Genomic DNA, 10,000 nt, shown 5'->3' with positions numbered 1-10,000 from the left:
AAGGAAGGAAGGAAGGAAAGGAAAGGAAAGACTCTGAGCTGGGGGGTTTCCTTGCAGACGTTTCGTGACCCAACTAGGAAATGTCATCAGGGCTAGAAGGAAGGAAGGAAGGAAGGAAGGAAGGAAGGAAGGAAGGAAGGAAGGGAAAGGAAGGACTCTGAGCTGGGGGGTTTCCTTGCAGACATCTCGTGACCCAACTAGGAAATGTCATCAGGGCTAGAAGGAAGTGGAGTTTGAAGAGGAGGCGGGAAGGAAGGAAGGAAGGAAGGAAGGAAGGAAGGAAGGAAGGAAGGAAGGGGAAGGGAAAGGAAGGACTCTGAGCTGGGGGGTTTCTTGCAGACGTTTCGTGACCCAACTAGGAAATGTCATCAGGGCTAGAAGGAAGGAAGGAAGGAAGGAAGGAAGGGGAAGGAAGGAAGGAAGGAAGGAAGGAAGGAAGGAAGGGAAAGGAAGGACTCTGAGCTGGGGGGTTTCCTTGCAGACATCTCGTGACCCAACTAGGAAATGTCATCAGGGCTAGAAGGAAGTGGAGTTTGAAGAGGAGGCGGAAGGGAAGGAAGGAAGGAAGGAAGGAAGGAAGGAAGGGAAAGGAAGGACTCTGAGCTGGGGGGTTTTCTTGCAGACGTTTCGTGACCCAACTAGGAAATGTCATCAGGGCTAGAAGGAAGGAAGGAAGGAAGGAAGGAAGGAAGGAAGGAAGGAAGGAAGGAAGGAAGGAAGGAAGGAAGGAAGGAAGGAAGGAAGGAAGGAAAGGGAAAGGAAAGACTCTGAGCTGGGGGTTTCCTTGCAGACGTTTCGTGACCCAACTAGGAAATGTCATCAGGGCTAGAAGGAAGTGGAGTTTGAAGAGGAGGCGGAAGGGAAGGAAGGAAGGAAGGAAGGAAGGAAGGAAGGAAAGGAAAGGAAAGACTCTGAGCTGGGGGGTTTCCTTGCAGACGTTTCGTGACCCAACTAGGAAATGTCATCAGGGCTAGAAGGAAGGAAGGAAGGAAGGAAGGAAGGAAGGAAGGAAGGAAGGAAGGAAGGAAGGAAGGAAGGAAGGAAGGAAGGAAGGAAGGAAGGACTCTGAGCTGGGGGGTTTCCTTGCAGACATCTCGTGACCCAACTAGGAAATGTCATCAGGGCTAGAAGGAAGTGGAGTTTGAAGAGGAGGCGGGAAGGAAGGAAGGAAGGAAGGAAGGAAGGAAGGAAGGAAGGAAGGAAGGGAAAGGAAGGACTCTGAGCTGGGGGGTTTCCTTGCAGACATCTCGTGACCCAACTAGGAAATGTCATCAGGGCTAGAAGGAAGTGGAGTTTGAAGAGGAGGCGGGAAGGAAGGAAGGAAGGAAGGAAGGAAGGAAGGAAGGAAGGAAGGGAAAGGAAGGACTCTGAGCTGGGGGGTTTTCTTGCAGACGTTTCGTGACCCAACTAGGAAATGTCATCAGGGCTAGAAGGAAGTGGAGTCTGAAGAGGAGGCGGAAGGGAAGGAAGGAAGGAAGGAAGGAAGGAAGGAAAGGAAAGACTCTGAGCTGGGGGGTTTCCTTGCAGACGTTTCGTGACCCAACTAGGAAATGTCATCAGGGCTAGAAGGAAGGAAGGAAGGAAGGAAGGAAGGAAGGAAGGAAGGAAGGAAGGAAGGAAGGAAGGAAGGAAGGAAGGAAGGAAGGAAGGGAAAGGAAGGACTCTGAGCTGGGGGGTTTCCTTGCAGACATCTCGTGACCCAACTAGGAAATGTCATCAGGGCTAGAAGGAAGTGGAGTTTGAAGAGGAGGCGGGAAGGAAGGAAGGAAGGAAGGAAGGAAGGAAGGAAGGAAGGAAGGGAAAGGAAGGACTCTGAGCTGGGGGGTTTCCTTGCAGACATCTCGTGACCCAACTAGGAAATGTCATCAGGGCTAGAAGGAAGTGGAGTTTGAAGAGGAGGCGGGAAGGAAGGAAGGAAGGAAGGAAGGAAGGAAGGAAGGAAGGAAGGAAGGAAGGGAAAGGAAGGACTCTGAGCTGGGGGGTTTTCTTGCAGACGTTTCGTGACCCAACTAGGAAATGTCATCAGGGCTAGAAGGAAGTGGAGTCTGAAGAGGAGGCGGAAGGGAAGGAAGGAAGGAAGGAAGGAAGGAAGGAAGGAAGGAAGGAAGGAAGGAAGGAAGGAAGGAAAGGAAAGGAAAGACTCTGAGCTGGGGGGTTTCCTTGCAGACGTTTCGTGACCCAACTAGGAAATGTCATCAGGGCTAGAAGGAAGTGGAGTTTGAAGAGGAGGCGGGAAGGAAGGAAGGAAGGAAGGAAGGAAGGAAGGAAGGAAGGAAGGAAGGAAAGGAAAGGAAGGACTCTGAGCTGGGGGGGTTTCCTTGCAGACGTCTTGTGACCCAACTAGGGAACGTCATCAGGGCTAAAAGGGAGGAGGAGGAAGAGGAAACCACCTGTGGGGTCCTAGATCCCCTTGTTCTATGCCGTTCCGACTTCGAAGCCGTCACGAAGCGAACCAGTGTGCAGTCAAGGAGCCGCCGCCCTTTTTGTTCCCCGGCCCTCCCGGACCCCCCTCTCCCCAAATACACACACACACACACACACACACACACACACACACACACCCAGCCTGGGACTTACCGCAGACGATGCTGCCCACCACGAAGCCCTGGGCGGCCATGCGGGTGTGGATGAGGTGGATGGACATCTTGGTCTCGCCCCGGTGCTTCAGCCGGTAGATGCCATAGGCCGCCAGGCTGAAGCAGCCAGCCAGGCCTGGTGGAGGGAGGGAGGGAGAGGGAGAGGCCGTCAGTGCCCTCGCCGGAAGTGGGGAGGGGAGAGGGAGAGAGGGAGGGGAGGAAATGTGTGGAGAGAGGAAAAAAGGAAGAAAGAGGGGAGGCAGAGAGGAAGGGAGGAAGGAAAGAAGGGGGGTAGGGGAGGGAGGGAATAATGAAAGGGAGGGAGGAAGGAAGGGATAAGGCAGGAAGGAAGGAAGAAGTAGGGGAGGAAGGGAGAGAGGGAGGGATAAATAAGGGAGGGAGGGAGGGAGAGAGGCCGTCAGTGCCCTCGCCGGAAGTGGGGAGGGGGGAGGGAGAGAGGGAGGGGAGGAAATGTGTGCAGAGGGGAAAAAAGGAAGAACGAGGGGAGGCAGAGAGGAAGGGATAAAGAAGGAAGGAAAGAAGGGGGGTAGGGGAGGAAGGGAATAATGAAAGAAGGGAGGGAGGAAGGAAGGGATAAGGAAGGAAGGAAGGAAGGAAGGAAGTAGGGGAGGGAGGGAGGGAGGGATAAATAAGGGAGGGAGGGAGGGAGGAAATGTGTGGAGAGGGAAAAATGAAGAAAGAGGGGAGGGAGGGAATGAGGGAGGGATAAATCAGAAAGGGAGGGAGGGAGGGAGGAAGGAAGGGGGAAGGAAAGGAGAGAGGGAGGGAGGGATAAATAAGGGAGGGAGGGAGGAAATGTGTGGAGAGGGAAAAATGAAGAAAGAAGGAAGTGAGGGAATGAGGGAGGGATAAATCAGAAAGGGAGGGAGGGAGGAAGGGAGGAAGGGAGGAAGAGGGGAGGAAGGGATAAATAAGGGAGGGAGGGAGGGAGGGAGGGAGGAAATGTGTGGAGAGGGAAAAATGAAGAAAGAAGGAAGTGAGGGAATGAGGGAGGGATAAATCAGAGAGGGAGGGAGGGAGGGAGGAAGGAAGGAAGGAAGAGGGGAGGAAGGGAGAGAGGGAGGGAGGGATAAATAAGGAAGGGAGGGAGGGAGGAAATGTGTGGAGAGGGAAAAATGAAGAAAGAGGGGAGTGAGGGAATGAGGGAGGGATAAATCAGAAAGGGAGGGAGGGAGGAAGGAAGGGGGAAGGAAGGGAGGAAGGAAGTAAGGGAGGAGAGGAAGGAAGGAAGGAAGGAAGGAAGAGGGGAGGAAGAGAGGGAGGGAGGGATATATAAGGAAGGGAGGGAGGGAGGAAATGTGTGGAGAGGGAAAAATGAAGAAAGAGGGGAGTGAGGGAATGAGGGAGGGATAAATCAGAAAGGGAGGGAGGAGAGAAGGGAGGAGGGGAGGAAGGAAGGAAAGAAGAGGGGAGGAGGGGGAGGTGTGTGCAGAAGAGGAAGAGGAGGAGGAAGGACGGACAGACAGCCGAGGCTAATGCAAAAGAGGTTCTGGGAATCCGATCATAACTTTCCCAACGAAGACCCCAACCGCATCGTCCCCCCCCAGCTCAACCCCACCAATGACTTCTGAAATGCAGGCGGTCCTCAACTTATGACCGTGTGTGCAACTCGCTTAGTGACCTCCGCAAAAAGGTCGTTTAAAAAAAAAAACAACCCACTCAACAACCGCAGAAAACAAAACAAAACAAACAAAACCCTATCCAGTCCCCGATTGCGGCCGTTAAGTGGAGGTCTACCTGGATAGAGCGGTCTCTCAAGACCGGCCCTGGGGAGTTGTGGGGAATTATGGGACTTGGAGTCCAAGGGGGTCAAGGTTCGAGGCACCCTGGAGTGTTCCCACCCACTGTGTGAATTCACAACGCCTGGAGCAACGGGGCGCCTTCCGGGAGTTCATTTCAGATGCCCTTGCGAAAGCGGGCGAGCTCAGAGGAACCGGCCGGCGGAAGACGGACTTACCGATCGGGACAAAGGGCATTTCTTTCGATTTCCGAAGCAGCTTTGAAGTCGACGTTTCGTCGTAAAGCGGGAGCACTTTTTCTGAAGGGGAGGCCATCGTCGCTGTGAGGAAACAAACCCACAAAAGCTTACATAAGGAGGAAAAAGAAAAAAAACTTTTCAAAAATATAGGTGGTCCTCGTGTTACGATGGTTCGCTTAGTGACCGCCCGAAGTCCTAACGGCTGTGGAAAAAGTGAGCTGCTCCCCGGTCCTCATGGACATGAGGACAGTCCTCCACTTATGACAATTCGCTTAGTGACTGTCCATTCAGAACAGCCTCTCCCAGTCCTCCTACTTACGAGCGTCGCAGTGTCCTCGCAGTCCCAGTTGTTTTGCGACCACAAAGGCGCCTGACAATTCTGTCAAGTGAGACATCAGCGAAGGGCCTTTTTGCCCCATTTGACCACCTTTCCTGCCACCGTTCTTAAGTGAATCACTGCCGTCATTAAGTTACGAGCACATATGAGGGCCGTCCTCCACTTACGACCATCCATATAGTGACCGGCCCTGAAAAAAGTGAGCTGCCCACTGTCCTCACACTTACGAGCATTGCAGCATCCTCGCAGACCCAGTTGTTTTGCAACCACAAGGGCGCCTGACATTTCTGTCAAGTGAGACATCGGCGAAGGGCATTTTTGCCCCATTTGACCACCTTTCTTGCCACGGTTCTTAAGTGAATCACTGCCGTCATTAAGTTACGAGCACATATGAGGGCCGTCCTCCACTTAAGACCATCCATTTAGTGACCGGTCCTGAAAAAAGTGAGCTGCCCACTGTCCTCGCACTTACGAGCGTCGCAGCATCCTCGCAGACCCAGTTGTTTTGCGACCACAAGGGCGCCTGACATTTCTGTCAAGTGAGACATCGGCGAAGGGCCTTTTTGCCCCATTTGACCACCTTTCTTGCCACAGTTCTTAAGTGAATCACTGCCGTCATTAAGTTACGAGCACATATGAGGGCCGTCCTCCACTAAAGACCATCCATTTAGTGACCGGTCCTGAAAAAAGTGAGCTGCCCACTGTCCTCGCACTTACGAGCGTCGCAGCATCCTCGCAGACCCAGTTGTTTTGCGACCACAAGGGTGCCTGAGATTTCTGTCGAGTGAGACATCGGCGAAGGGCCTTTTTGCCCCATTTGACCACCTTTCTTGCCACAGCTCTTAAGTGAATCACTGCCGTCATTAACTTACAGGCACATATGAGGGCCATCCTCCACTTATGACCGTCCATTTAGTGATTGGTCGTGAAAAAAGTGAGCTGCCCACAGTCCTCCCACTTACGAGGGTCGCAGCGTCCTCACGGACACATATGAGGGCAGTCCTCCTACTTACAACTGTCCGTTCAGTGATCGTTTGCAGAAAAAGTCAGCTGCCCACAGTCCTCCCACTTATGAGGGTCGCAGCGTCCTCACGGACACATGAGGGCAGTCCTCGACTTACAATGATTCGCTTAATGACCGTCCGAAGTCACAATGGCCATGAAAAAGTGAGCTGCCCACAGTCCTCCCACTTATGAGGGTCGCAGCATCGCCACGGGCACATATGAGGGCAGCCCTCGATTTATGACCGTCAATCCAGTGACCATCCCAAGTCCCCTTGGCAGTGGAAAAAAACTAGGCTACCCGCCAGCCCTCCCACTTACGAGCATCACAGCATCCTGAGACTCAGCAGTCGTTTTACGACCACAACGGCGCCTGAAATTTCTGTCATTAAGTGAGATAAGCATTTTGCCCCTTTTTGCCACGATTCTTAAGTGAATCAGTACCGTCGTTAAGTTAGACACATGGTTGTTAAGGGAATCAGGCTTCCCGCTGGTCTAAAGCTCACCCAAAAAAAAAAAAGAAAAAGAAAAAAGAAAAACAAGATTGCATGATGTTGGCCCACAGCGACCGTCGTAAATACGAGTCAGCGGCCAAGCGTCTGAATTCTGGTCACAAGCCCGAGGACCGCCTGTGAAACTGGCAAAATGCAATCAGTCGATGCAGGAAACTTTCCGAAAAAGGAAGAACAACAACAATCACCTTGCTTATGCTCCAGTTTCTGACTTTATTTGTACTTTTATATGTTTGCCTTGTTCACCGCCCTGAGTCCTTCGGGAGAAGGGCGGTATACAAATAAAATTATTATTATTATTATTATTATTATTATTATTATTATTATTATTATTATTATTATTATTATTATTATTATTATTATTATTATTATTTCCTGCCACTATTTCCTTCCCTAATTTCATCAGAGTCTATCTCAGCCGGATGTGAGCGACAAGCCGTTGTGTCATTGTGCAAAATTGTTTCAGTAAATCCCTCCCTTGCCTGGCTTGTGACTCAGGTAATTTCGGGCTCTTTGCAAAGTGATTGTGCAAACTTCTTTTTTTTAAAAAAAAAAAATTCACCTTGGCATCGTCCTTGACTTAAATCCTATTTTTTTTAAACAAAAAAACCCCCCCAAAATTCAACCCAGATTTTCAACTGAAGCATTCCTTTGGAAATTAAAAAAAAAGGGGGGGGGGTTTAATCAAATTAAGCAAGAAATAAGGAGAGATAAGGAGGGAAATTAACCAGTGGAACAGCTTGCCACAAGGTGTGGGTTTGACAAGAGATGGGGAGAGGCATTAGTCTGGAATGGTAGAGGGTCTCCTGTTCGAGCAGGGGGTTGGACTAGATGACCTCCAGGGTCCCTTCCAACCCTGTTATTCTATGAATCTGTAAGGGTCTCTTCCTCGAGCACGGGGCTGGACTAGATGACCTCCAAGGTTCTTGCCAACTCTGTTATTCTATAATTCGGGAGGGGTCTTTTTCCTCGAGCAGTGGGTTGGACTAGATGGCCTCCAAAGGTCCCTTCCAACCGTGTGATTCTGTGATTCTGTAAGGGTCTCTTCTTCGGGCGGGGGGGGGGGGGGGTTGGACTAGATGACCTCCAAGATGCCTTCCAAATCTGTTATTCTCTGATTCTGTAAGGACTGCCCGAAAAGGGGACTGGATTAGATGACCTCCAAGGTCCCTTCCAACCTTGTCATTCTACGAGTCTGTATGGATCTCTTGCTTAAGCAGGGGGCTGGACTAGATGACCTCCAAGGTCCCTTCCAACCGTGTTATTCTATGATTCTGTATGGATCTCTAGCTTAAGCAGGGGGCTGGACTAGATGACCTCCAAGGTCCCTTCCAACCTTGTTATTCTGAAGCATTCAGATGCCCCCCCCTCTCTCTCTCATGTGTGTTTGTCTGAGTGAGTGAGAGAGAGATTGATTGATTTCAGGAAGTCCTCGACTTATGACCACAACTGACCCTCATATTTCTGTTGCTAAGCGAGGCAGTTGTGAGGCGGGTTTTGCCCCACCGGACCACCTTTTTTCTGCCACCCTTATGAGATGAATCTATGCCAGGGGCCTTCCAACCTGGCCCTTTTACGACTGGTGGACTTCAACTCCCAGAATTCCTCAGCCAGGCGTGCTGGCTGAGGAATTCTGGGAGTTGAAGTCAACAAGTCCAGGGGTCTTCCAACCTGGCCCTTTTATGACTGGTGGACTTCAACTCCCAGAATTCCTCAGCCAGTCTGCGTCTGTATATGCACACATGCATACAATCTATTAAATTTAAATTAGATATACAGTACTGGTTTCCGTTCACAATGAGTGGACTTGATGAAATATTAAATTTGAGACAGATGATAGTTGCTGGATTTATTAAATGGATAGGCCACCCCTCTACGTGATGAAGCAGGGCAGCTTACCAAAAAATACAAAAAAATAAATAAATATCAAAAGAGCTAAAATTACAATTGCACAATTTCTGTAGGAAGTGACAGCGCCCATCCCACTTCAGTGACCTTGGGTACTTTTACAACATGTAACACACAAACACATGTCTGTCTGTGTGTATGCGCGCGTGTGTACATGTATATGGGTAGAGTTGTTTGACTGAATTGAGCATCATATAATATAGCTTATTTTATATCTATATACAAATATATCATAAAAATATATGTATGTGTGTATCTATGTATGTATCTATGTATATAGATGTATATGTATGTATATGTATATATATATGTATATATATATATATGTGTGTGTGTGTGTATACATATACATATATACATATACATATATACATATACATATATATATGCATATATATATATATACACACACACATATACATACATACATACATACATACATACATACATACATATATATATATATATATATATATATATATATATATATATATATATATATATATATATATATATATATATATGTTGTTGTTAGCTGCGAAGTCGTGTCCGACCCATCGTGACCCTATGGACAACATTCCTCCAGGCCTTCCTGTCCTCTACCATCTTCACATATATATATATATATATATATATATATATATATATATATATATATATATATATATATATATATATATATATATATATATATATATATATATATATATATATATATATATATATATATATATATATATATATATATATATATATATATATATGTATATATATGTATCTCTCTCTCTCTCTCTCTCTCTCTCTCTCTCTCTATATATATATATATATATATATATATATATATATATATATATATAAAATCCCATTTATATCCCGCCCTTCTCCGAAGACTCAGGGCGGCTTACAATTTAAAGCACAAATCAATGTGCTTAGCAACAATTTCAATTTTAAAGCACAAATCAATGTGCTTAGCAACAATACATATATGTGTATGAATATATTTGTATGCATACACATGTATATATTTGTATGTATAGATGTGTATATATATTTTTGCATGCATACATGTGTATATTAATACGTTATATAATATGATTTTAAGCACACAATTATTACACAACCCTATTTAGATTGTAATTTCTGCATTACAGAAATTACACCCATTTGTCTGAAAAGGTATAGGGCATCCTGCCTGAGCAGGGGGTTGGACTAGATGACCTCCAAGGGCCCCTTCCACCTTGGATTATTAACAATATTATAGGAAAATGCAATTAACAAAAGATACACAATCAGGATCCCACCATTTTTGGGGAGGGGAGGTGTTTAAGTTGACCTCCCCCTGCCCCTCCCACCCAAATCCAGACACGTTTTTTCCCTCCAGACCCGTGTCGGGCTAAAACCTGACGCGCAAGACCTGGGACGCGTTCCCACGACCCTCTTGACCCGCATTCTGCAACAGAGCCGCTCCAAAAAAAAACAAAAAAAGCGGGCCGGATCTCTCAGCAAAGCTTGGCTTGTCCTCGGCAGCCGTGGCCGGGGATGATGGGAACCCCGCTCCTCCGATTCCAACACCCCGCAACCGAAAGGGCTGGGGATGATGGGAGTGGTAGTCCCAGTTCCAACCGGCCCCGGAGGGGAGGCTGGGGTGGAAAATGGCCGGAGAACT

At 48.0% G+C, this 10,000-nt stretch overlaps 1 protein-coding gene across 3 annotated transcripts in view; it reads right to left on the bottom strand.

Moving 5' to 3' along the window:
• The window catches only part of LOC308678220 (HIG1 domain family member 1A, mitochondrial-like), a 13,931-nt gene that overhangs the window by 3,745 nt on the left and 186 nt on the right, over positions 1 to 10,000 (bottom strand). For all 3 annotated transcript variants that reach the window (XM_081345257.1, XM_081345259.1, XM_081345258.1), the window contains exons 2-3: positions 4,555 to 4,656; positions 2,578 to 2,712 (exon numbers count right to left, since the gene is read on the bottom strand). In XM_081345257.1, coding sequence (XP_081201383.1) covers positions 2,578 to 2,712; positions 4,555 to 4,651 — 232 coding nt within the window. In that variant the 5' untranslated portion in view covers positions 4,652 to 4,656. The remainder of the gene's footprint in view (positions 1 to 2,577; positions 2,713 to 4,554; positions 4,657 to 10,000) is intronic.

The sequence above is a fragment of the Vipera berus genome (genome assembly GCF_964194415.1).
Source record: "Vipera berus genome assembly, chromosome: Z".
In the NCBI taxonomy this organism is placed as follows: Eukaryota; Metazoa; Chordata; class Lepidosauria; order Squamata; family Viperidae; genus Vipera; species Vipera berus.
Note: the sequence above shows the minus strand (reverse complement) of the source record. Positions and strands in the feature narration are given on the sequence as shown.